We start from the raw sequence: 27,651 nt of genomic DNA, 5'->3' as shown, positions 1-27,651 counted from the left end.
TACCCTGTGCATGGTGTGTGCGATCACACCGAATGACCCACCCGTATACATACTGTCACATCGCACGAATACTGTTCACACAAGTCATCGCACACCACTAACCGCATGCGGAGGCCGTCAGGCCGACAGCCTTGTCGGATCTGTATCTTCCCGTTTTAATGTGTTGTATTGAAAAAATTCCAATAGTGGACGAAATTGGGGGGGCTCTAGGATATGCTAGTATGCAGCTCATGAATATGTATATCGTTCGTCAGACCTATCAGACAACACAGGATGTGAGGCAAATGAATTATTCATTTTGACGTCCAATCACGCATTTCCCTTATCACGACCTTTGGACCCTATCATGTGTCCGTGGTGGTGGTGTGTGAGGTAAACATGTCTCGTCTTTCGCGGGCATTATGGTAATGAGCTGACCGTGGGAACTCTTCGCTTATTATAGTAATGAGGTCAGTGGCCTCAACACAGATCCTACAAGGCTGTCGGCCTAACGGCCTCCGCATGCGGATAGTGTACGGGGGCATCGTGTCGTGCGATGTTACGCACAGTGAATACGGGTGGGTTTTTATACAGCGGCGGTCTTTTTTCGGAGTGAATAATTCGACTGCCTTGAGCAAGGCTACGCCCACACGGAAATACACACGCGATCACTGAATTAGAGGGGGGTAAAAAAATATTACCATCACGTGACGGCTATCACTCCGCTAAGTGGTGGAAATAGTTAGCGAGTCAAAGAGGGGGATATAATCGCTTGCCCGTGGATGCCGAGTACCAATAGAAGCACCAGTGCATCATCAGCAGGGAATACTTAAAGACGACGGGCCTGACCTATTAATAATAGACGGAGGATTTCTCTCAGTTTCATCGGTTTGAGCGCTCTCTTCATACAGGCGACTGGATCAGTTGCACCGCCCGGTCAACCAGCTAAGACAACTGTCTCTCCTTAAACTACGAAGTTCATCTCACTCGGTATGTATAATTTTTACATTTTTTGATAATTGATGTTGAGGAAAATCAGAGTTGTTTTTTACAAGTTTTGCTTGTCGTTAGCTGTCGTCAAGGTTCCACTATACACTGCAAAACCGGGGTGCTGAAACGTGACACCGTGGGTGTTGTTACATAATAGATTCCAACAAAGAATGACAATTTACACGATGGTGCCAGAAATCAGTGTTATTTTAACACCCTAATGGCGTAAATTTAGAATATACTTTTTGGTATCTATATGTGACAGACAGCACCCATGGTGTCAACTCTAACATCCTACTTTTGCTATGTACTTTGATTAATTTCTATGTGACAGGTTACTGATCTGAAAGTTCAAACGGTACATCTCCTCCGGAGAAATTATGTCACCTAAATCACTTTGATCGAAAAAAAAAAAAACATCCATTGGCTCATGTTGGTTGCCATAATATAAAAGATAAGCTCTATATGAATGGGCAAAAAAATAAATTGTGTTTGTTTTGTTGTGTGCTTATTGAACTATGAATCCGGGTTGCAGTGGTTTTACTTTCGAAGAACCAACGGTGGTATTGCTTTGTCACCTTTACTGCAACAAAGCGGCCAAACAAATGACGTAGTGATTACGTTAGGGGGCTTTTCGAGGGAGAGATTGGTCTTTTTTTTAAAGTTAAAATCTGTTTAATCTCATGCGGAGTTGGACTTTGTTGACTGAACCATTTAAAATGAATTTCAGCAAAGATCACACAGTGTCGTTTTCGTTCAAGCTATTTGATCGTTTTATTTTCTCGAATTGTATTATAATGTTTTATTTTGTGTAACTTGTAGGCCACCCTATGCATTGTTAAATTGAATTGTTTGATTTAAAGGCACTTTGGACAGTATTGCTAGTTACTGAAAACGATTGTTAGCATAAAAAGTTACTTGTTAACGGGCAATGGAGAGCTAAATTGCTAGTACAAAACATAGTGAGAAACGGCTCACTCTTATGTAACGTAGTTTTTGAGAATTTGTGCGACGAGCATGATTATTTTTTCATCATTCTCTTGCAACTGCGATGACCAATTGAGTCCAAACTTTCACAGATTTTTTATTTTATACATACTTATGTTGGATTACACCAGGTGAGAAAAGTGTCTATGCAATAACCAAAGGTGTCCACTGCCTTTAAGTAAGTGGTCTGTTCGCCCCTTGTTCCGGTCGCTGTGGCTCAGACGGTATGTGCCCCACCCCTCCCGGTTCATCTTGTCTCAGACCCTTGTCATATTAATTGTCCGCGTAAATGTCCGTATACTCTTCGTGTATCCCAAGACTCAACCACCGCTATACGCTTGGCAGCAGACTCCGGGGTCAGTCCACTCACAAAGCCAACTCCATTACCGGTGCGAGGGTATTTCGATTACTATGTTAGCGAATTGAATTTGCAATTAAACTGAAAAGTTAGTGTGTGGTCTCCCCCTCCCGCTTGTGGGCTTTCGCCCGATGTCTTCATTAATGTAAGTCCTTTACATCGCAATCAATTTTCATTTTTTAACTCGTTAACGACAAATAGCAGAAGATACTAAACTAACTAGAATTTACGCGTCCCAAGGTAAAGAATGACTCGTCTCAGGTATTTACGCCGATACCATAATTTATTTGTCTTTGACGCAGGCTCTAAATTGTATTACCCATCATAAAAGTTGTTATCAGTTCATTATCGCAGTAAGACGTTAAAGGCAAAGTATACCTTTGGTTTTTGGTCGATTGTTTTAATTCTAAATACTTAGTTTGAAACAGAATTTACCTGGGAAATTTTCATTTTAAAAGGTTGTATTAGGTCTATAGTATTTTTTAGATATCGCCAAAAATCTATAGCATGAAGAATAATCCGTAATAGACACAATCTGAGAAACATTTTTTTTTTGCAGAAACTTTTCTTATATTGAGATGCATTTGAATCACTTTCTCTAAAACCACATACCTTTGAAAGGAATTGTTTCTGAAAATGAAGGTCTTTTTAGGCTGTTATTGTTTGGATTAATTACCAAAGATATAACTTCCCTTTAATAACAAAGCGTCTGATCATCAGCTCGAATGTGTCATTGGCCATGTTTGTGATTGTGTTAGCTCTTATAATACAATATAATACAGTACAATAAAATAAATGTTAAACACAACCAAAATTAAGAATTAAAAATCACCACAAACATTAGTCTTAGGTTTTTCGTTTCCCAGCAATAAAAATACTCGATCCAAATGCAGTCTCAAGACCATGAATGACAAAAGGGCTTTCAATAACAAGTTTTTGTTTCCGGAGTCATTAAAGATTAATTTAAAAAAAAGAAGATAAACGACTGCACGATCATGGTACTTGATTTATTCTTGACTTCACGTGCGAGGGAAAAACCCAATATACAAAAAAATCGAGGATACATCAGTAAAGTGTTAAATAGTAACATTAATATCAATGCTATGGGCTCCTTGAGTATTATGCGACAGAAGTTATGGCAATTAGGAAAGTTTGTGACGTATACGGATATAATGGTCAAGCTATATCCGGTATAACAAAAAGGCTGTTGCAAGTTATTCAGTAAAATTTGCAATAGGAACTCAAAACAACCAATCATTTATAACCAACGACGAACCCGGGTATGTTATTATGAAATTTACAAGAACTTGAACCCAGAGGTATACCAAAAGACTGATATAACAACAGTAAATTGACCTGTGCCCAATTTCATAGCGCAGTAAGCACGCAAATTTGCTTACCGTTAAGCAGTGTTGTGAAATAGGGCCCTGTGACTTCGGTTACCATCTGGGCCCAGTTTCATAGCGCTGCTTAGCGGCCGATTTTGTGCTTGCTGCTAACAGTAAGCACAAAAAGGCATGCTAACCTTCCGGTGCTTACCGCACGAAAATAAATGACGTCACAATCACAATGCAAATTCACGGTAAAAACGCAATTTGGCCGCCCAATTTTCTCTGATAACCTGTGAAATCCGCTAATTTTTTTGCTACAGTAAGCACGCAAATTTGCTTTCGATAAGCAGCGCTATGAAATTGGGGCCTGATCATTGGATTCAGATTTCGTGTCACTTTGGTTCGGACTCCGCGTCAAACTGGACCCGAAATGGATCAGGACCCGTCGAATCCAGAATCCGGGTCAATTCTAGCGCTGCTTCACTGTAAATTTGCTAAGGTGCAAGTGTTTTTCACAATTTTTGGGGGCCATTTTGCGCGTTTACCGTGGATTTGTATTATGGCGACATTTATTTTTGTGCCGTAAGTACCGGAAGGTTAGCATGCCTTTTCGTGTGCTTACGGTCAGTAGCAGCGCTATGAAATGGAAATCGCACAGTACGCACAAAATCGGCCGCTAAGCAGCGCTATGCAATTGGGCCGTGGTAAGTGTTGAGTGAAGACGATGACAATCTTTGCAGTTTCACTGTCTCGTTTCGATTAGGTAGTTTGGCCTACACAGTCTAGATCAAACTTGTACAAGACTAGTCGATAGTGAGATAAAAGTAAAGATGCGTTCCAGTCAGCATTGCTTGCAAAACAGTCTTGTAGTATTTGAGCTCTCAGATATACCAATGGTACATTAGTCCTCTGATTCATTACATTCGCTGTGCCTAAATTGATCTTCGTCACGAATGCGCATCTGCATGATCATTTTATAATCTTAAATATATGTAATATATTAAGAAGTGATCACAAGTGGGTTTGTTTTTTATCTGATCCAGGGATCATAATCTGATGATCCGACTTCCTTGTTCTAGCGTCATTATGAAAGCCATTCTATGTATGATATGTGATTTCTCGCACGAACGTCATCCATCATATACGGTTGTCATATCATGTCTTTTCTCTATGGCCAAATTTGTTACTACTAACTGCAACTGTCATTATTTTTTTGAAAGCTTAGGGCCACTATGGCATGTTCAAGTATGTGTGTGGTTCTCTAAGTAATTTTTGGAGAGATCATCTACGTTCTCTATTCCATTGGAGTTTGCCTTTTGAGACATCGGACTTGGCCCTTGGTCATCAGAAGGTCTCTAACCACCTACACATCCCATATGAAACTATATATAGATGAAAACAAGACATCAACAGCTATAATTAAAGAAACCGCTGCACCACTATATAAAAACCTAACGCAAAACAACAGATCTCACACTTCTCCAAAGTCATGGTCAGAAGAACAATGGGAAATAAAAGATAGTAAACTGATGTCCAAAATTCCCTCCGTAACATTCCTGAGCGTGTATCTCAACCACCTGGCACAAACCTCCGTCGCCATTGCTGGATAAGACTCAATCGATTCTTACATACCTCTCTAGCCATCGGGCTAGCTCGTTGGTCAAGTTGTAAGAAATCTAGCCTTAGCAATACAAAGGTCGTTGGTTCGAAACCCACACGACTGATTTGCCAGTGGACTGCTTTTCACAAAAACTAGGAATAGTAGTGAGTATACAGTGTTTAAGACACATTTGTGTAAGGCAGGGGTGAGAGTCATTACTAAAGAAAAAGTCTGAAACTTGGATAAAGATTCAAAGATATGTTGAAATGATGTCATTTTTACCTTCTGGTAACCCTGTGGTTATAGATTCCAATGAGCTTTTGGAAACAGTATCCAAAGCACTAGAGAAGTAGACCAATGAGCAGGATTTCTTTAGTTGTGGAAAAAATATTGTCTGATTTTTTTTCACCGGGCCGACATAACAAGTCTGAATTCAGCCAAAAGTCTGAACAATCTCATGCCTTGTAAGTGTAGAAACTCAAATTATATAAATACCCAATCGGCTATTTGGAAGTGGACATTGACGGTTTAGAAATATGGACAATTGGTTTAAGGCTGTTCTTTTAAACGCGCTGGTAAATCAAAAAAACCTTTATTGAAAGGTTCATGCTTTTTAACCCCAAGAAAGTCCACCCTGCTAAAATACTTACGAAATGGATAAACTGTCTTCATGGCATTCCTATAGCAGGTCCTCATTTCAAACCGATGAAGTTCTAAAACATTTGATTTTCTCTCGTGTCTTTCAGATCTGTCTTCTATAACAACACATAACTCAGATAATCTCTAATTCCTTCACCGTATTTTTTGCTCAATATCTTTTTGTTGCTCTGGCGTATTTCAATATTTCAGTAATTTAATCCTAAACTATCTATTAATTAAAGATTCAATTATATGAAGCACTAAACTGTAGGGGATTCTGTATACTCAAATAAAAATATGTTGATGTCTATATCAACCGTGACCACTGGCACACTACAGAGGTTTCAAAAAAGCACCGCAGACACTCCAAGCAAGTTGCCAACAATGTATAAAAACACTTCTACAAAATACTGCCTTTGGCAACACACAGCTAGACGTAAATGATCACTTCTTCGTCGGCAGGTGGCCGAGAGCGTACGGTTTGATTGAGCATCGGCATTAAGTATTTACCCAGCTGTACACGATGGTTATTAAAACTACACACCACGCATCGCAGTGAAGGACGTCGGTACGCAAATACCAGAAAGTCCATGAGACTGAGGCCACATCCGTATTGGCGGCTACGACTTGGGGCTACAGTTAGATCTCCGCACCTTCATGCATTGATGACGTCCTTAGCAACACCCTTAGTAACAGCCGTAGCCGTAGCTGTAAACGCCAATTCGGATACGGCCTATGACAAAAACTTCACAAAACCTCGTGTGTCGAGAAACAATGTATAAACCGAACACTTTCTATTCCAAGATAAAAACATAAGCGAATAAAAGGGTAGTGACGTGTAATAACGGCCCGGGCCGAAGGCGAGGGCCTATCTCACACGGCAACGACCCTGCAATGTTTTAAACGGCCGTTAAAGAACGTAACTGAGTCACTACTCTTTTATTCCCATTCATAAATGCCTATGTTGTTAAAAGGTGTGATAAAGTAAGAAACTGTGTAAAACGTATCCGTTTCCGACGTGCTTGAGCTCTGTGTACGTCCGTGTGTTGCATTGTTATTACTGAGACGTCTATTTCCGACAGTTTCCGGATTCGTTCGTGCGCGTCTTGGTGCAAACGTTCTCGTTTTCCTTTCACACACAGCGCGGCCAACTCACCGACAGCGCCCGCAACAAGAAACGTCTTGCACCAAGACTAGTAGCGGTATAAACAGAGCTCCAACTGGTCATTATCAACCGTTATAACACCACCATGTGGCGCGCTCTCCACCAATAGGAATAGCGAAACTGTCTGAGGTATTTATGAATATTGTGTAATGTTATGGATATGAAAACAAGGATACCTCATAAGTGAACTTTTAAAATTACTCTATAGCTCTCGATCCTGGGTTGTGTAAATCAGATACACTGTTTGAGGTTAACCCTAGCTACTCTTCCAAAATATATTTGTCGATGGGTCGTTGTACACGTACAACAATCCCAGTACACTATCATACGGCTAAGTATTTTACTCGAGAAGACAAGTGCCATGACAGGGACTCAAATCCACACTCAGCTGATCAGAAACAACAGAGCTTGAGTTCGGTGCTCTCAACCACTCGGCCACGACACGCCACATTATAAAGCAATTAATACCAATCTTGTATCTGCAGACTATACCAAACAACTGAATTTCATTATTCGTATCGAAAAAACTGGTAAGTAGGCATGGTCATTATTGTTTTGAATTCCGAGTCAGTTTCGCCACAACCAAACCTTAAAGGCCAAGTCACACAGCTAGGCCCCGATAACGAGAACGAAAACGAAAACGATAACGATAAAAATGTACGCCCTTGATTGGTTGAAATGATCCACGCTCATAGGACCTCAAGTTCGGAATCCAGACCTCTGTCAAAACCTATCATTGGCTAACACGCACAGGTCTCTAATGTTGTACCTCAGCAATGGATGCCAATGCAACATGCAAGGGTTCTATTAATAAAGTAACATTCGTAACAAACAATTAAACAGCGGATACAGGGTGATCTCAATATTTCAACTATTACCTTTTTATGTCCAAATAGACATCGTAAGATACCGGTTTATAACAATTTCTCTCAAAATTTGCATTTAGTAATGCAAAATTCAAGTCAAAAATGCATCTCTCCGCGCGGCTTTTTCAGCCGCGAGTCAAAAATTGCCTCTCTATGAAAATGATATGCATTGACCCCTTGACGTCAGTGGAGCTTTTTTGCCAATAGGGTTTGTGCACAGGTCTTCAGCTTTTGCCATTTGAAGGCGCTATTTTCCACATCAAATAGCGCCGACGAAGTCACAATTCCTTCGTCGTGCGGGTTTGTTTGACCTCACGTTTTTCAGAATGTTGGCTTGGAGTGTTTTGGAGAAAAAAAAACATTTTTACCATGTTTTAACGTGAGGTAAGACGATTGTTATATTTTTTCCTGTTTCCTATAGACTGCATCTAGGCCTGATACAACAATGTAACAACTATATATTTCTGAGCATTCTGTAGCCGGCCTTTAAGGAAACTTGAACAGGGAATGTTGCCTAAGAACTGTGTCTGTCAAAACTGTACTGATCTTAAAGGAAAACCCATTGGTGCATGCTAGCAGTTCGTAAGTTGACACGATTTGGTTTCCCACCACATGGGTGGAACTAATGACTCGAATAACACAAGTCTCTATGAAATACAAATAGACCGCGAAAGTCTTGCGGGTATCGAACATTTTTTCTGGACCACATTAGTCCCACGTTCAGTGTTTAAACGCGTGCGAAGGCAACAAACTCGCTACATTTACGGGTCAAAGTGTATACGCGCGGGACTTGCACACTGTCATTATATATCATCGTATGCCACACCTCAAGCAAAGGCGCGAACTTTTATTCAGAAGTGAAGGTGCTTTATGTAATGCAGTGTACTCAACGAAAAGGGAGAATGCTATTAAACCTGTCAATGATACGCTCTTCAGCCTTAGGTGACGTTTTGATACCGTGTGTACATGTACGTTTGCGGCTTTTAGAATACTGTAAATGTCAGCCCCACTTGAAGGTAAATTTCCTTTTACGACAATGGTATACCTCAATCTTTCAGATGGAAGTGATTTTCGTTTTCATCTCAGTCCTGAGCTGATCGTCGCTCCTTGAGTCTCTTAGGGCGATGTGTCAACACCACCTGTACTGTGTATTGAGGTGTCACATCCATGACGTCATGACCTTAGCTCCCACCAAGATGTGACGTCACGTACACTTCCTTTCAGTCATCGTTGCGGTTTTTTTCTTCTTGTTGCGAATTCGCGGTATTGCAAGAAGCTGTAAAAACTTCCCAATCACATCAGGGACACAACATCACTCAACACATTCAAGGCACTTCTGAAAGCCCACTTGTTTCCAGGAGGCCTACCATCAATGACTTGTTATTTCTTCTGTGCCTCAGCGCCTTTGAGCAAACTTTTGATTTAGGCGCTATACAAATTACGTTTGATTGATTGACTGTATCTTGTTATTACGTAAAGCGTTTTGCGATGCTGTTTTTGGCCTAGCGTTGAAAAGAATGCATTGGGTGGAGTTTCAAACACCAAGGCGAAACATTTAATTCTTTGTCACTTGCCAAAATAAAAAGCTGTACAGTTTGTCAAATGAATCTACAGTGAAAAACAAGTTATGTTGCAACATTGATGTTTGCGTGTATTTGTTGATGTGGTTTCTTTTTATACGTAAGCTTCGCTATTGGCCAGATAAGAGTCATAGCAATGCGTAGCGTATATCGACGTCAACAATTTGCAATGAAAACATTGTTTTCGCCTACGAATTGATAATTGTGACGCCATCGTTTGCTTCCTATAACTAAAATCGCATTTACTTGAATTATGAACCGGGCTTAACTCTGTTGAAACAGTTTTGGCTGGGAATATATAAATGTGACGTCATCGTTTGCTTCCTATTCGCATTCACCTGAATTCTGAACCGATTGTTATTCGTGAGTCCCACAGTGAAAGGTTGTGTAAGCTCACACTGCCCGTTATGGCAACCAGACAAATATTATTCGCTCTGAAGGAGCTACCTCGTTTTCAAATTAGAATGAAAGAACTTCATCAGCTTTGTATTTACTTGTGTTTAAAATAAAATAGATGCACAAAGCATTCTGATAACTATGTAACACAACAACTTCCACAACATCCTTAATAAAAGAAAGTAGACCACTCGTTAAAAAATAAAACGGATTTTTCCCCAAAGAGAAAACTCGCCCATAATTTAAAAATAATCTATGTGGTTTAACAATGCCAGACTCTTTTGTGTCTTTGAGTCGCCCCAACCTCCACACACTGCAATATACAAGGGAATTACTCATCCATTTATATTAGGAAATTTCAATGTACAATCATTGTCATGTCACACGTTGGGAAATATTAATTATGTAAGCACGGTTCTAGCTCGTTTAGCATTTGCTCTTTTCAGAGTTGACAAATGCCTTTATCGCAAACTACATAAAAGATAATTATGTCAAAAAGCATGAAAAAGCTATAGTTCATTCCAGACGTGTCTTTTGTTCCGTGCGAACGTTGATAAATGACTGGGGAAACAGGTTATTTTCTTTTGTGGATAATAACAATGACAAAAACAAATACATATGTATTCTACGTTAATAATTGAAGACTACACAGTTAGAAATAACAATTGACAAGCACATTATCTCCCGACCTACTTCTGATAAGTTGAGAAGTACTGCTCTTTAATGAATGATCGCTTTGACTTGACACAAGCCGTTATTCAATGTCCAAAAACTTTAAGCGTACAATGTCATTTTTTTGAGCGACAATTATGTTAAAATTTACTGCAAGATATTGCATCACCAACATAACTAGCTGTTATTCAATACCACAAACTTGTCACAGGTGATATGAGTAAAAAGACATTTTTGAGCATTGATTCTGTTTAGGGCAATGGATCTATTGGTATAATTGCTCAAAATAATCGTCAGCATAAAAACTTACTTGTTAGAGATCAATGGAGAGATGTTGGTAGCATAAAACATTGTGAGAAACGGCTCATCCTGAAGTAGTGTCGTTTTCGAGATAAAAGTTGATTCTCGCTAAAATATTTTGAATTTGATTTCGAGACCTCAGAATTTGATTTTGAGGTCTGGAATTCAAGCATCCGAAAGTACGTAACTTTGTGTGACAAGGGTGTTTTTTCTCCCATCATTATCTTGTTGAGATACACCAAGTGAGAAGACTGGTCTATGACAATTACCAATCATAGTGTCCAGTGTCCTGCCGCCACAGCTTCCCAGCGGCTTCGGGCAGTATACAAAGTAGTGGTTAATGATGCATGCAAGATTGAGTGTTAAAGTTGCAGAGTGCTGTTGCGTGACCTTAAGGCCTTTTGCAACCGACCAGTAAAACGAATACTGTTTTTGATATCCTTTGCGGAAAACCCATGCCTTTACAATTACTTAGGTATCGATGTGTGATTTGTGTAATGTCCCATGAATTTACCCAGTCTATTGTTGGGATATCATGCATTTTGCACTCGAAGGGAGAGTGACTGTCCTTTATTGACACAAGAGGGCCAAGGTTGCGGTCATTATTGCGTTAGAGGATACCTTTTTAAAAATGCATAGTCGGCTGTAATGACTTGCGGCTGCAACTGATGACATTTCCTTCAATGACTTTGTATATTTGAAGTGTGGACCGTGATGCGTTAACTGAAAGTAGGACAGAATATACTGTCCAAGTTTTCCTTAAGAATTCGGTTTGTACGGTGGGGTCCTGCTGTTGCTGTTATAATATTCCCATTTCTAACGATTTATCATGTGGGGTCCATGTAAAACAAATAATTACCTTTAAGGGTCTATTGTTCATTGTCTTAAATACCCCACAAAGGTGCTCACCTTAGCCCAACGTTTGAGTATTGCACGTGTGCAAGGTGTTCCCAAACCTTTTTTTGGAATACCCGCGAGATTTGCACGGTCTATAATGGTATTATGGAGGCGTGTGCAAACCGAGCCTTTGGAACCCGATATAGTACATCTCAATGATTCCTATGTGGCAACAATGTAAAAGTCACCTAACTCACCGGGATACACCACAAGTAATCAAACAAACAAAAATGTTGACTACAGTTACACACAATTTCTGAATGCGTTTAGTTCACACAGTAAACGGAAAACCACTAACTTTCGTAAAAAATATTAATGAATCAGTTATCTATTCTACTTGTACAATGCAAAATGTCATAAAAACGCGTTCTATGGCTTAACTCGAACAGAAGGCAAGGGGATCCTCACAGTTAAATCTATTCTCTGATAAAGAAAACATCCTTTCCTATAAATAAATCAACTCCAAAGTCTTTATTTTACCCTATCAAAATGTTGTTGAAATCTTGCAAGAGATCGAATTTCATTTAAGAGTCCTCAGTTTTCATAGACGGACGACTCTTCTCTCTATGATGTAGGCGCGAGCAAAGACGTCTTGCAAGTTGAATAAACCCCGACAGTGTTTGGCAATACAAGACAGTTTGAAGGTTTTGCGGACGTGGGGAGCAACCCGCGCTCCACTGACTGCAAAGTCGGAAGTTTCACGGAAATTGTCAGGAAGAGAAAGATGGGCTTACACCCCCCTTGCGACACTGTCTTGGTCCAAGATGTCACTATTTCATACTCGTAAACGTAACGTGATAACCCTACAAAGTGTGCGCTTTTTTGAATTAATTTCAGTTGACGTCTGTCTATTTAGTATTGGAAGCTGGAAAACCAAATAATTGACTAACTAACGCAAAGCTAGCAGGCGATTCGGCGCGCTGCCCATGATGATAGGGAGCCTAGAAAATAATCCATGCCAAGGTCTTTGAACCAAGACTACACGCACAACCCAGAAACATTTGTTATATCCCAACCTGTTATCCTATCACGACAATTTGACAGACTTCATTTCGTGTTCAACTTCTAAACACAATCCATCCTTTTGCTAAAAAGGCATATTTAATTACATACAATTTGAGAAGGGGATCGCAACCATCATCCCCGCTCCTCGACTTCAAAAGAACTACCCGTCACTTCAAGGGTTGACGTTTTATCATTAATAAAAGCAAAGGGCTTGAACTTACTTCCTCTGTCCATAAGAGCCCTTGTTACGATGGAGTGGTGGCCAGCTGGCTTCCGTTGTGTGGTAACCAAACCTTGAAACGCAGTACGTCCATTCCACTGGTGTCGCCTCCTCTGGTGACGAAAGCTTTACCTGTAATAATGTAACACAAAATAGATAAACTTTGATGAACACAAAAATAGTCTACCCGGATGTTCTCAGAGGCAAAATCACGTCAAGTTACAGAGTTATTTGTGGACAGACGTGCCCCTTGTATTGCTCCACGTGAGATCCAACATCATTGAGATCTTCACATGTGCTTGAGCACGAAACAGTAATTGCCAACATCCCGTGGACCCCCGAACCAATTTTAAACGGAGGTTTTGATAGCCCGAGAGGGGGAGAGAGAAATGCAACTGACGCCTCTCGACTGATACCAAGGTGGTGCTTTTAGCGTTAGAGTTGGTGTCTCATTCATTGACACACTTTTGCCTCGGGTGAAGCGTGTTTTAAGAGACCATTTGGTGTCTTTCAGTTCTAACTTGTCAAAAGTAGCTTACTTCTAACAATAGGATTTAAACTGTCTCTAGCTACCTGGAAATTTCCAGGGATCTAGTTGGTATGACACTGCTCTAGAATTGCAAGAGTCGTGGGTTCGAATCCCATCCGATATATTTATATGCCTTTGATTATTTTCACAGATCTCGAGAAAGTACCGAGTAACGCAACACAAAAAACTCTCTACAGCGAAGAAACCTGCCAAGCAATATCATCTGCTTGTGAAATTGGGGCATTATAGTTTCAAAACTTTCATCGCGTCCTTCCTCTTAAGATGGATCAGTTTCGGGTCAGGTCTGACCCGGAAAGATTTTAACCGAGTTCGATTCGAGTATACGGTAACACAACACCAAATCTCTTTAGCGAAGAAACGTGTCAAGCAATATTATCTGCTTTTAAAATTGGGTCGTTGATTTGTATAAGTAGTTCAAAACTTTCAAGTATCAATCCTCTTGATTAAAATATCAAAGGAGTAATATCAAATGACGGTATGCCGTTATACATCTATATCAATCTCACTGTCTTTAGTTTGCGAGATCGTCTAAGATGTGGAATTTCCTTCATCTTCATGAGACAAGAGGAAGTCTGCGCGTATATTGAACAGGAGTAATGAGAACAAATGACTACCGGTTCTTTCATTATTCTTGGATATTGTTTTTTTCTTCTATAACTTGATAGAGGGTCTTATTATTTCACGGTGCCACTTGAATTAGATGGGTCTGATGCTGTAAACCGTAATGGGGTTATGCGTCCAAGTTGATATCAATGAGAAATGGTATTAGTACCAATCAGTATACCGATCAATTATGGGTGCGTTCGTTTAGCTTCCCTTGGTCGACCCCGGTGTGTGACGGTTTTTTTTTCCAGGACGAACGTGTGCAGATAGTTACCCACGTTCGTCCTGGGAAAAAAACCGCCACACACCGGGGTCGACCCAGGGAAGCTAAACGAACGCACCCGAAATATATACTTCATTATCTCTGGATTTTGTTTTTTCATTTCTTCTGGAACAGATGAAAAATGTTATGAGAATTTACAGGCTTTTTTAATGTTTGATGATCGACTTTCGAGTCATTACAAAAAGACAATTTACCGTTATGCTACACTGACCACAGTCATCAACTGGGTGATTGTTATGGTTTGTTTAATGGCATTGGACACAATGAGTAATTACTCAAAAAAATTATATATTACCGTAAAACCTTACTTGGTATAACGAGCAACGGAGAGCTGTTTATAGTATAAAAAATTGTGAGAAACGGCTCCCTCTGGGATAACATAGTTTTTGAGAAAGAGGTAATTTAAGACTTCGGGTCTTAAGCCTTTCTTACATTAGGCATCTGAAAGCACACAAATTTAGACAACAAGGGTTTTTTCTTTCAATATTTTTTTGACACTTCGATGATCAATTGAGCCCAAATTTTGACAGATTTTCTATTTTGTGCATGTGTTGGGGTTCACCAAAAGGAGAATACTGGTTTTTGACAATTACCAAAGGTGTCCAGTGTTTTTAAACTAAAATTGAGATTAATAAAGATCAACATTCCTATAGTAATTCCAAAATTCATTCCAGCCCCCCCCCCCCCCAAAAAAAAGAAAACCCCAAAACAAACACAACATCAGCCTGAGACAGAAGTAGAATTTGAGTAACTGTGGAATTTCTTCTCGAAGTGGTCTGCATGCAGCTGATCAGCAAAGACCGCTACTAATTAAATACTAAAAACATACAAATATTTGCATATGATGCAAAACAAAATGTCAAACTAGAGCAGATTTTGTCTTGCATCAGCAACCACTCCCTCTCCCCGGTTGAAGCGATCGTTTCAACCTGTCTTTGATTAGCAGGAACCGTTGCGTTCCCGTGAGAAATATTATTCAAGATTAAACGAGAAAAGGCTGTGGTTCTCACTCCCTGTGAGGCAATAATTGAGTTATTTGATTGTCAGTCTTGAGGGCTGACAAACTCCTCACAAGTAAAATGAGAACAACACATTCATTATGTTGCTGAAGAACGTGATTAAGACGCCATCATCATCGGACAAACCCCATTGACTTTGAGAAAGAAATTTGATGCACATGGTCGTGGTTAAAATACAACAACGGTTCCAAACACTGCAGTAATACAATCTGGTCGTAACCAAATTTCATGGAAATTCTGCTATTTTCAGCTTAGGGAACCAGTAACAAGTACGTATTCAGCACGGTTATTTAGCTGGTAAGCCGGTTCTGCCAAGCAAGAAACTGGGCCCACTACATGGCAACCAGGGCCCAGTACCACAGAGCTGCTTAAGAAACTAAAGTGGTTGCAAACCACAACAAAATGCAACACAGAAACGGCTAACCTGTTGAATAACCATTTTACATGTACAAAGTGTAACTGGTATAATGAAAAGTTTGCTTAGAAGAAAAATGTTGACCAATATTTCCTGCTTATGCAGTTCATATAAATTAGGCCCAACTCTAAAGTACCGGTTAGTTCATTTGGGTCTACGTACAAGACATTGAGAAAGAATAAAAACCAAATCGTGGTATCACCTTTTTGGAGTGGGGCGAGGTCTGGAAATAAAACGTCATAAAACATAAGAAACTGGAATTCGTCACAAGTAGACCCACGTACAATTATGGCAGTAAAGTTAGTTTGATATTGAAATTGGATACCCAATGTTCAGTATCGATGTACACAGACATCCACTGTACAATCCTATGTGGATTAATGTCTAATATCGATGTGGAATGAGACATTTACTGTACAAATCTATGTGAATTTCAACTGTCCAATATCGAAAACTGCATTTCGCTGTAAAAACATTTGTGAATGTCCAGCATCAAACTAGGACAATGGAGCCAAAAAGTTAAATGCGCGTCTCAACAGAGAGTTGGTAGCAAAAACCAAGTACCAAAATGATTAATTTGTTTCCAGTCTGGTTTAACACAGTCTACGGTAATAGGCCAAGTAATCGAAAATCAGAATAGTAAACTTTGCAGTTGGTGTGTGACAAGTTATTTGCTTTGGTGCACCGTGCACTGCCAAAAGTTAGCCGCATATCCTACCCTATACTCTTACTCATTGTTGGTTCAATGTTTAAAGACACCTTCTTGCCGCTAACGGGATTGGAAAGCAAACGCTATGCTATGCTACTTGATCCCCAAACCACGTAAATGACTATATACACAATGGCAAATACCTCAATACGGGCGGATGTTCGATTGGGCGACCTACTCCTTTCTTCAACCCACCCCCGAAGAACCGCTCCAAGCAAGCCACGAAACACTCCACTGCTATATACCGTGACGTCTTGAGTCTACACCACTCTGGTCTCGACCGAGTGGTGCGCAAACAGCGAACAGTCTCAGCTAAACTTCTTGAGAGAGTAAATCAGAGGGAAGAAATCACACACAAAATGTGTCAAAGAAAACAACGACTAATGGCTCGGCTGGCTCATAATCTGTGGACATGTCAAGCTCCATGCTTTTAGAATCCCCAAGCCATGAGATGTAATGTTTGTACTTCGAAAGTGTGGAGTAGCATAACATAGAACTTATCAAAGATAACACAATTGTGGATATGTTTTAATGTATAGCTAATGCTATTTTAATTGGAGTTCAATAAAGTCAATAGCTGAAGTCACTCCCTGTTATTGACTAGCATAGAAGTATGTAGCGTGAGGAGCGAGTTGGGACAGGTTGTTAAAACAATAAAGTAGTCCGCCCTTCCGTTGTTGAATATCTGCAAATATTGCAAACAATTTGATCTTCAAGTGTGGCGCTATGATGTGCTATTTGAAATGAGGTCGAGTAAAATCAATGGATGAAGTTACTTCTGTGGTACCATGTCAGTCATTAAAGGGAAGGCACACTTTTGATAATTGTCAAAGACCAGTGTTCTCACTTGGTGCATCCCAACATATGCATAAAATAACAAACCTGTGAAAATTTGAGCTCAATTGGTCATCAGAGTTGGGAGAAAATTATGAAAGAAAAAACACCATTGATGGACGAACTTGTGTGCTTTCAGATAGGAATAAAAGACTTCTATCTAGAAGACTGTTATTATTTTAGTAGAAAATTAACTCTATTTCAAAATGTATGCGACTTCAGAAGAGCCGTTCCCACAATGTTTTATACTAGCAACAGCTCTCCAATGCTCTTTACAAAGTCAGTTTTTAAGTTAATATTTATTTGAGTAATTACCAAACGTGTATATACCTTCCCTTTAAATAGAAACACACAAAATGTGGGTTGAGGAGGGGATAGGATAGGTTGTAAAAACATTTAGCTTGCCCTTGGTTCTTTGAATATACATCGAATACACAACAAGCAATGACAACAGATTTGACCTTCTGTGCTATCTCAAATGAGGTTGAGTAAAAATCAAAGAGTTTTAAAGTCACTTATTTGGTGCCCAGTCTGCCATTATACAGAAACACCGATCTGCGTTGTAGCATTGGGAGGGGGTGGGACAGGTGGTTGCTAAAATAATCAGGTTATCCTTTCCTTCCGTCTTTGGGTATAAAATAATATTGCATACATGGCAAAAACGTTGACCATGTGCTATTTCAAATAAGGTTGAGTAAAATCAATGGGTTTAAGTCACCCAGTCAGCCGTTATACAGAAACACACTTTTTGGTTGTAGCTTTTGGAGAGGGTGGGACCTTTTTACTTCTCTCTTTTACGTCTCTCGGTATAAAATAATACAGCTACAAATATAACAACAGTCTTAATCTTATGTGCTTTACGAATTGTGGTTGAGTAAAATCAATGGGTTAAGTCTTTCCTTTAGTGCCATTTAAAGGCAGTGGACACTATTGGTAATTAATCAAAATAATTATTAGCATAAAACCTTACTTGGTAACGAGTAATGGGGAGAGGTTGTTTAGAGAAAAGACCCCCTCTGAAGTGATCACTTTTCGAGAAAGAAGTAATTTCCCACGAATTTGATTTCGAGACCTCAGATTTAGAACTTAAGGTCTCGAAACCAAGCATCTGAAAGCACACAATTTCGTGTGACAAGGGGTGTTTTTTCTTTCATTATTATCTCGCAACTTTGATGACCGATTGAGCTCAAATTTTCACAGGTTTGTTATTTTATGCATATGTTGAGATACAGCAAGTGAGAAGACTGGTCTTTGACAATTACAAACAGTTTCCAGTGTCTTAACAGAAACGTCCTGTGAGTTACGGAATGATAAGAGTGGGTTATATAAGGCTGTTGTTAAAATAATCATGTCAGCCTGTTCTCCAGTCTTTGAATATTTAATAATAGTGCAAATATGGCAACATGTGTGCTATTTGACTGAGTGAGGTTGAGTAAAATGGGTTAAGTCAATTCTTTGGTGCACAATCAGCCATAGAAACACACATTGTTGGCTGTAGGAGGGGGTGGAACAGATTGTTGTTAACAAAAATAATCAGGTTTGCCTATCTTCCCGTCTTTGAATATTTAATAATACTGCAAACATGGCAACAATTTTGACCTGTGCTTTTTAAATTGAGGTTGCGTAAAATCAATGGGTGAAGTCACTTATTTGGTGCCCTGTCGATCAGTCATTAAACAGAGAAACACACATGTGGGTTGGAGGAGGGGGTGGGACAGGTTGTTGATATAATAATCCAGCAGCCTGAACAAAATATAGATTAAAATTCAGTCCCTTTCTTCAATCGACCTTTCGTCTTCGATCATGTCCCCCTTCTCAATCTCTCTCTCGTTTGCCACGTGAGTAATCCATTCACATTGGCTCTTATTTGCTCTTTTTGTGTAAAGATGACCAAGGTCCCCGTAGTCAAATCCCGGCCACACGTCTATGGAATAGCATTGTGTAATTATGGTTAATTCAAAAATAATAAAAACAAACTTGTATTTTGTGTCGACCCTATACGCAATGTAAATCAATCGATTCGAGAAGTTCCTTGTCATCGAATGAGGAGGTAGAAAGTGATGCGCAAGAGCGTAAGGGGATACCATCTACACGACGATGGGGACCAGCTTATATACTGTACGTATTGAAGATGAAATATAAAAAGTCAAAGGTGTTTAGCTTCATCAAAGATGGTTGTACAACAGAAGTTAGTTTCCGATAGTGCGTTGTCGTGGTGTTATCATAGCTTTTTTTCTGTGTGTTATGATAAGGTGTCCGTTGTGACTACCCCCTGAGATGTTCTTATTTTTTTTTAGATTCTAAATAGTTTTTGCAGATAACTGTTCAACGTAGTCTTTAAACGACAACCTGAATGGAACAATTCCTGTTTAGAAACCATATCCAACTTTAAAGCCAACGCAGCTCTACACGCTCTAAAACTGCACATAGAAGTTTTCCAAATGTAAGACTCTTTGACATGGGTGTAACCCAGAGAAGACGTAGTTCTGAAGAACAACATTATGTTAAAAAACCTCCGAAAACAGTTCCTTTCTGTAAACCATACCTAACTCTATAAGCTAACTAGCTCTATTATAACCAACTCTAATACTACAAATGGAAGGTTTCCTAATGTAATGATGCAACTTACACACTCTTTGACATGGATGCAAACCAGAGAAAGACGTGATTCTGAAGAACAACATATGTTAAACATAACCTCGTAACAGAACAATTTCATTCTGTAAACCATACCTAACTCTATAAGCAAACACAATTATATTATTACCCACTCTATAGTTATACTGTATAAAGGTAAATTGTTGGTTTCCTAATGCAATGATGCAAATTGAAGACTCTTTGACATAGAAACCATAGGCGGACGTAAATCTAAAGAACAACTTATTTATAATTGAGTCATCGCATAAGGCTTCCGATTAATAATGACTTTACGAAATCAACAATCAGTGTTACAAATTCGATTCCAGGTGAAAACCTTTCCCTGCACAATGTCTGCTTGAAGATGATACCACATTGTAAACCGTGGTATACGCGTTTATTTCGGAGTGTGATACACCCATGCAATGTCCACGTGTGTAGATAAATATAAATGACCCATTAACTCAAACGCGGACCTAATCATTCGTCCCCGAGGACGAGCGAGCCGAACCACTTCACCTGTCATCTCGCAATTGTTTTAATAATGGGGTCGATGGTGGAACGTGGGAAAGAGGGTGGAGGTGTGATTCACTTTTTAATTATTTCACAAATTGGGGTTATGAGGCCACTATATTGTCAACACGCGCTAGCTTACAAGTGCATTACATGCATGGTAAGTGCATTACATGGTGGAGTGTATGTATATCAGAGGATACGTAATTGCCATTTTAGGAAGAGTCATTTCTCACCAATGCTTGGTTCATACAACGCGATGAAATGAGCGGTCGCTAGGTCGGCCTGAGATGGGATCTAAAATAACACCAGATCAATTAATTATTTTCCATAATCTGAAATATATTTTCACGCAATCTAGGGCTTGTGCCATCAAAAATTATTCAAACGTTTGGGCAACTTTTGTGGAGCAACATACACAAAACACACACAAATTGTGCTTGTAACAGAACAGCAAAATGTTGCCTAAAATTATCGAGAGAACCAGCAAAAGGGAAAAACACAGTGTTACCGGTTGTCTATACAACAGCAAACTACCGGCGGGTCAATTGATTTGTTTTTCTGTCATTCCCAACCTGTGTGACAATCAACACGAATTACCCATTGGTCAAGAAAGCGATATTCACATTACTTATTGTGCTGTGGATGGGGATTTTAATATCTTACGTCCAATCAAGTCAACAAAATGAAGATGAGTAGGAGCAGAGATAAAATGTAAATTTCTAGCTTAGTCAATCGGAGATGCAGTTCATGAACACGTGGATAACATTACGGTGTGATGTACAATAGTTAAAGCCTATATATAAAGCCGCCAGCCAATAGAAACCCGACTGAAGCTACACGTCACGAAGAGGAAATGAACGTGATTGGTGCAATAGCTGCTCGCTTGTGTCCGATTGGACAATGTCAGTGTGGCGGTGATTGCATGATAATCAGCAACTCTCGCGATTAAAAAAGTGGTATAAACTGTATTCCCTGGCACAAGTTGATTGTCAAATTTCTTTTTCTTCAGAGCTCACAGCATCATCAGACCATCCACAACCACCAACACAATGTGCCACAAATTACTCGCCACTGCCGCCCTGCTCCTGGTCTTTACCGTATGGACGTGCAACGCAGTCAACTACTACAAACAGAGCAAGGACGCTGATACCTTTAGTCCGCCGTCAAGAAACGCTAGGCCCCCGACCCGTAACCAGGATCTCAGCAATGCTCTCTGGATACGGACGCGAGATGCACCGGTAGGGTCAGTCCGCTACAGGTCGCCGATGGACAGAAGGATGGTACCGGCATCGATGCTGTTCGACGATAAACAAGACAAGAGGGACTTTGCCACTGACTTATTTCAATCAAACGAAAGGTGAGTTATTGTTTGAAGCTTTACATGTGTGGAGAATTAGAAATATAGGAAGAAACTATAAATAAATAGTAAACTTGCTCTCATATTCGATACCTTCTAGAGACCAAGGACCAAACAAACAAGGGAAAATAAAAGGACTCCATAGGGAAATTCTAAAGAGCGGGGTGCTCCACAAGGAACTTTGCGTACAAAGTCTATGGGAAAATCTTAAGCACAGGGACAATTGAAAGAAAGAGGGATGCATAATTTCAGAATGCGTAAATCTCTTCTTTTGTGTGAGTGTTGGCGAGAAGAGCCGGTGTCGCATGCAATTATGTCCTCTATGCAATACTATCCGGAGGACATTATTGCATATGCAATAATGTTCGCCGAACGGTTTTGCATATGCAATCGTGTCCGCCCGGACGCTGCTGCATAATGCAACTGTGTCCGCCCGGACACATTTGCATATGCAGTTGTGTCCGCCCCGGGCAAGACCGTCCTTGCAGTAAATTAAACGCCCTTGGTTGACGGAACATATTCGCCATTTTTTTTACAAGCTATAAAGTGCATGTCATGAATGACATGGGAAATGTTCGGCCGTTGGTGAAAATAATATTCATGTTGCATATACGTAGGTTCAGTGAGTGCTTGCACGCTCGCTTACGTGTGCACATACATGTACATGTCCACCGGACGTTTTTTGCATAGCCCCGGACACAATTGCATATGCAAAAGTGTCCGGAGCGGACAGTATTGCATGGCGGACACAATTGCATCTGACACCGGTTTGGTCTCGACGTTTCGACGCTCGTCTTCCGGAGAAAGGCGAGTTTACGAGATACCAGAATCTGCATGATCAGATAACATAGGGTAACCTAAACATTTTGATCGCGTTACTTGGCTCACTGAAGATCATCCATCCCCGGGGAAATTTTCAAGTCTTAAGGGGATTAATATTCGCTGACGTCTGTTGTTGTCATGGGTTTTAGGGATGAGCCACGGGGATTTCGCACTCCTTTCCTGGCTTTGCTTTGCTTACTGAGCTCAAATCATTGTGATTTCGATTATGGTTGAGTATCGGCAATTATCAAAAAAACTAAGGTATCTTAAAATGTTCTATTTTTGGGACTGTCACTACAATTCTGATGAGCAATATAATCTTTTAAATTCTGCCATTCGAACGGTCAAAAACAATCAGTACTTTTCTCAATAACCACAAAAAAAGTTACACAATTAAGACATATGTTGGAGACTTGCACAGACACCTTTTTCAAAAATCTCATAAGGTTTTACCAAATTTCTGTCTTTTTGTGCTTTCACAACATTGGTTTGCGGTACGCCATTCACAGGAAAACCCTTTTTGTTCCTGTGGTTATAACTTCCACCGTTGTTAATTTTTTTTTTTATATGTGGTGTGGTGGTTTATGGCATGGCCTATATAAAATTTCATTTTGTTTGTTGTGGATTAACTGTATTCTATTGGTGCTGGTTTGAGGTATTAAACAACAAGTAGGCATACCTTTTTGATTGTTAATAAACCACTGTTGTTTTGGTTGTGGTTAACTCTATTCTTGGTTTGCGGTATTAAAAACAATGTAGTAAAAAATTTTTACCACACAACGTTGATTGCCAATTTTATGGTTGTGGTTAATTTACCGTACTCAAAGAGTGAGGTAATGTAAAAAAAAAAGGGTTTCGCAAACGCTACTATAGATTGTATCCCACAATTTTAAATCCATCTTTCTTAGCAAGTTTAAAGATTTGTTGATCCCCAATCAACACTTCGTAGTAGACAATAACAAGTTGTGTTTGTCCTACATCTTACTTTTTCATAAAAACTTATACCGGGAAAATAATTGAGAAAATAAAACTAAATATATACATAGGGGGCCTAGTACCTATATAGGCCCTAAAAATAAGTCAAAATATTAATATTGTTCAATCCCAAAATTGTTTGAAAAAACATTTACCAAGTCGGTTTCCCTTGGGGTTTAAAACTTGATACTATAATAGTATTCATCATCATCATAATTGGTGCTAGTCGGGAATTATCCCCTCCCCCCATGGGACACGTACTATCACCTATGCAATACCTATAACTATCGGTCGTACACTGACACCTAGGACCTTCACTGCCGCTTAAACAATGCTACTGCGTTGAATATTTTTCAACCCCCCAAAACAAGTGCCCGAAATACAATGCAACTTTCAGAATGAATTTGAGACCCTGTTACAGCTTTGATCTATCAGCATTGTTCAACTGGAATGTTGTTCTTTTCTTCTGCAGGATGAACAGATTTCGCAGGATTGCTGCTTTGCTACAAGAACAGGAGGACTTTTAAACAGCTGGTAGGTTGACCTTCTATTGTTATATTGAATACTCTTTCTTTTGTGATGTTATACATACTGGGGTGCACAATTTTCGTGCTCGATAATGTGCCACCAACCAATGTGTCTTTATAATGCTATGTGAATCTCGGGAATTCTTAGAGGCAGTGGACACTACTGGTAATTACTCAAAATAATCATTAGCATAAAACCTAATTGGTAACGAGTAATGGGGAGAGGTTGATAGTATAAAACATTGTGAGAAACGGCTCCCGCTGAAGAACGTAGTTTTCGAGAAAGAAATAATTTTCCACGAGTTTGATTTAGAGACCTCAGAATGAAATTTTGAGGTCTCGAAATCAAGCATCTGAAGGGTGTTTTTTCTTTCATTATTATCTCGCAACTTCGACGACAAAATGAGCTCAATTTTTCACAGGTTTGTTATTTGATGCATATGTTCAGATACACTAAGTGAGAAGACTGGTCTTTGACAATTACCAACAGTGTCCAGTGTCTTTAGATAATTTGATGGGTAGCAGAGGCAAGGAGTGTGTTGAAGTATGGGAACATTTATTTCTCTGACACACATTTTTCTGGCATAGTATAAGGTTGCATAATGTCTGACCTGAGATACACCAACAGTTTAACAAAGAGTTGAATACCATTGGCAATTTGTCTCATCTTCGATATAAATCAAACACTGCGATAAAAATGCATGTCGATCACTTTTAAAAGAGGGGATTGGAGCACTTTTATGTCAGTTTTAAAGCAGCACCATGGAGTGTGACAAAAGCGAGAGTGACATTATTTTTTTATGATTTGCAAATAATTCTTTGCACGCACGCCCATGTTAGACTCCCCCAGCAGTAGAACGGACACTGACGTCCTACCACATAAACACCAGGGCTATGCCGTATTGGTCCAATAATAAACAAAGACCTAAAACAGCGCAAACTTCACACACATTTTAACACTGAAAATATAGTGACCATTTAACAAACTATTGAGACACGCTGACCAGTTAGTGTGTTGTTTTACCGAATAAATCCCATCCACAACAGCGCACAGAATTCTTATATATCTGTTTAGGTCCACCTGCGTCCTTGTTGTTAATGCATTACAAACACCAAGCAAGCCACGCCGTAAATAATTTCATTTCACAATGTGCGATATTTACCGCGCTATCAATGTCATTTAACACCTCCCACGTTCAAGTGCTCTTTGACAGCGGCAAAAACAACCAGTGTTTTAGCTAGAAATAACAGAAATGTTTAAGGACTTACCTCGCGAGAGGTGTTTCTGTTGGAACGACAAATCTTCACACATGTCCGGTCCGTGTGTAACAACATGGCGGAAAAACTGTTGTCTGGTAGAGTACACACGCAGCCAACTCCTAAGAGTCGGACGCGCTGATTGGTTGATTCTAACCGTGCCAACTTTTCTCTCCTTTTTCTTATTCTTCACTTTGCAGACGACGGTTGGGCGTTTCGTTGTGATGCGTTCTCGGTGTAAAATTTCATCAAAGTTTTAGAAGAATCTTATTCAGTTTTCTCGGTTCATCGGTCATCAAAACAAGAACAATGGTGTAATATTTAAATATTTCAGATTTTTATGGTTTAGATGTCAGTAGTGATTATGCATTTCCTAAACTAGTTCTGTAAAGACACGGATCAGCATTCTGTTAAATTCATCTCAATTTCTGACAAACATCTTGTGTTTTGGTGGGATGATATTAACCCAAAATCGGCATGCCTTAAATTAAAATAAGTACGAGTCTTAAATTATTTTGTTATATATATATATATGCGCTGAATCATCATCACTGTGGTTGAAAGACCTATATTTTAATTCAAGACATAGCAAATCAGAGTATGTTAACATATTGAAGCTAATGCTGTTCCATGCCTTTATTGAGTAATATTGATATGTGGAATATAAAAGTAAAAATTAATGTTCTATGACAAAAAGGTTAAGTTTATCCTGTGGGGCACGGCTGTTAATATGAAACCTCCACACAACAAACTTTTTAATAAGCACAACAAAATATTACTAAGCCGATATTCCTAAAAGTGTATTGTTGCAAATGGAGATGTTTTTTGGCTTGGCAAACAACTTTGCATAAGCAGTGTTTACGTGGTCCCACGTCAGCCTGCAGCTAGATTTTACCATTGGTTGAATAGTATAATAATGGTTTGGACTGTGTTCGAAAAGTTTAAATATCACCTCGGCCTAATTTCATAAAGCCTTTAAGCAAAAAAGAAAAAAACCTCCACACTGTTCAAAAAATCTTGCTTAACAGAAACAGGTTAGAAGCTAAAGCTCCACGAAGTTTACATTGTTGCATCTGGTGCCCAATTATATTTTGCTGTTAAGCAAAAAATATTGCTAAGGATTATGTTCTGCCGAATAGCTTTATGAAATTTGGCCCTGTAAGGAAGGTTTACTACGCACTTAAAGGCACTGGGTACTATTGGTTAATTACTCAAAACAATAATTGTTAGCAAAAAAAAACTAACTTCGTAACGAGAAATGGGGAGCTGTAGTATAAAACATTGTGAGAAACGGCTCCCTCTGAAGTACATAGTTTTTGAGAAATTCATTACTAAAATAAGATTTGAATTGAATTGAATTGAATTCGAGACCTCAGCTGAGGTCTCGAATTCAAGGCATCTGAAAGCACACAACTTCGTGTGGCATGGGTGTTTTTCTTTCATTATTAAATTTTCACAGGTTTGCGAAAGTGAGAAGACTGGTCTTTGACAATTACCTAACAGTGTCCAGTGTCTTTAAGTGTAATTTCAGAACGTTCGTATACCCGCAGGGTGTTAATAAAGTCATTTCGTGTAATATAATAACCCACCTGTTGTGACTTTGCCATTTTTGTGAAAGCTCTCTCGTCCAAGGTATATACTTTGATTGTGATGGATATTTTCTGTGAGTTGAAGACACAACTTGTAGGTGATAAACAAATGATTTGTTTGAAATAAAATAAATAAACTTCCCCCAAATTAACTGGAAACGGAAAACCAATTGCAACCTGTGGTTTGTTTCAACACAGCCTTTAAAAACAGTCTGTGGCACGACCATTGTTTGGGAAGTTCCCTCACGAAAAGCGTCTTTAGCCAAGTCCCAGATTTGTCAAGAGTGAAGATGCAGAAAATAAATATTAAACAATGTCTTTTTATTAACAGCATCGAAGTCTCGATATATCAAAAAATAAAAACGACATTCTATCAAAAAATGTCACATACAGGTTATCATTTTTAATTTCTAAATAATAAAATTACATCGTGTAGAAAATACCGTGAAATAAAATGGTTGATATTTTGTGTAAAGTGCCACATTCTGTCAGTGAATACTTTCAAACCCTGGTTCATTTCGTCGTCTTTATTTGTTCATTCTGTGTGTATAAAGACTTAGAAAACAATGGCTT

At 39.3% G+C, this 27,651-nt stretch overlaps 2 protein-coding genes across 4 annotated transcripts in view; one reads left to right on the top strand and one right to left on the bottom strand.

Moving 5' to 3' along the window:
- The window catches only part of LOC139939973 (diablo IAP-binding mitochondrial protein-like), a 79,952-nt gene extending 54,299 nt beyond the window's left edge, over positions 1-25,653 (bottom strand). Inside the window, exons 1-3 of one of the 3 annotated variants that reach the window (XM_071936149.1) lie at positions 25,502-25,579; positions 16,708-16,884; positions 12,987-13,117 (exon numbers count right to left, since the gene is read on the bottom strand). In XM_071936149.1, coding sequence (XP_071792250.1) covers positions 12,987-12,999 — 13 coding nt within the window. In that variant the 5' untranslated portion in view covers positions 13,000-13,117; positions 16,708-16,884; positions 25,502-25,579. Of the gene's footprint in view, positions 1-12,986; positions 13,118-16,707; positions 16,885-25,501 lie in introns of all 3 variants that reach the window. The other 2 variants (XM_071936148.1, XM_071936147.1) reach the window with 2 other exon arrangements.
- Positions 789-27,554, top strand: LOC139939977 (uncharacterized). The gene is made up of 4 exons (XM_071936153.1): positions 789-969; positions 21,561-21,908; positions 24,178-24,239; positions 25,690-27,554. Exons 2-3 carry the CDS (start codon positions 21,601-21,603, stop codon positions 24,230-24,232), a joined length of 363 nt encoding a protein of 120 aa, XP_071792254.1. The 5' UTR covers positions 789-969; positions 21,561-21,600; the 3' UTR covers positions 24,233-24,239; positions 25,690-27,554.
- Positions 27,555-27,651: the final 97 nt, after the last annotated feature.

This window comes from Asterias amurensis, chromosome 7, assembly GCF_032118995.1.
Source record: "Asterias amurensis chromosome 7, ASM3211899v1".
Taxonomy (NCBI): domain Eukaryota; kingdom Metazoa; phylum Echinodermata; class Asteroidea; order Forcipulatida; family Asteriidae; genus Asterias; species Asterias amurensis.
The sequence above is the reverse complement of the archived record's forward strand: the minus strand, read 5'-3'. Positions and strand labels throughout refer to the sequence as shown.

Coding starts and splice junctions, on each gene's coding strand:
- LOC139939977 (XM_071936153.1), top strand. CDS start 21,601: ATGTGCCACAAATTACTCGCCACTGCCGCCCTGCTCCTGGTCTTTACC. Junction 21,909..24,177: donor TTATTTCAATCAAACGAAAG/GTGAGTTATTGT, acceptor TTTCTTCTGCAG/GATGAACAGATTTCGCAGGA.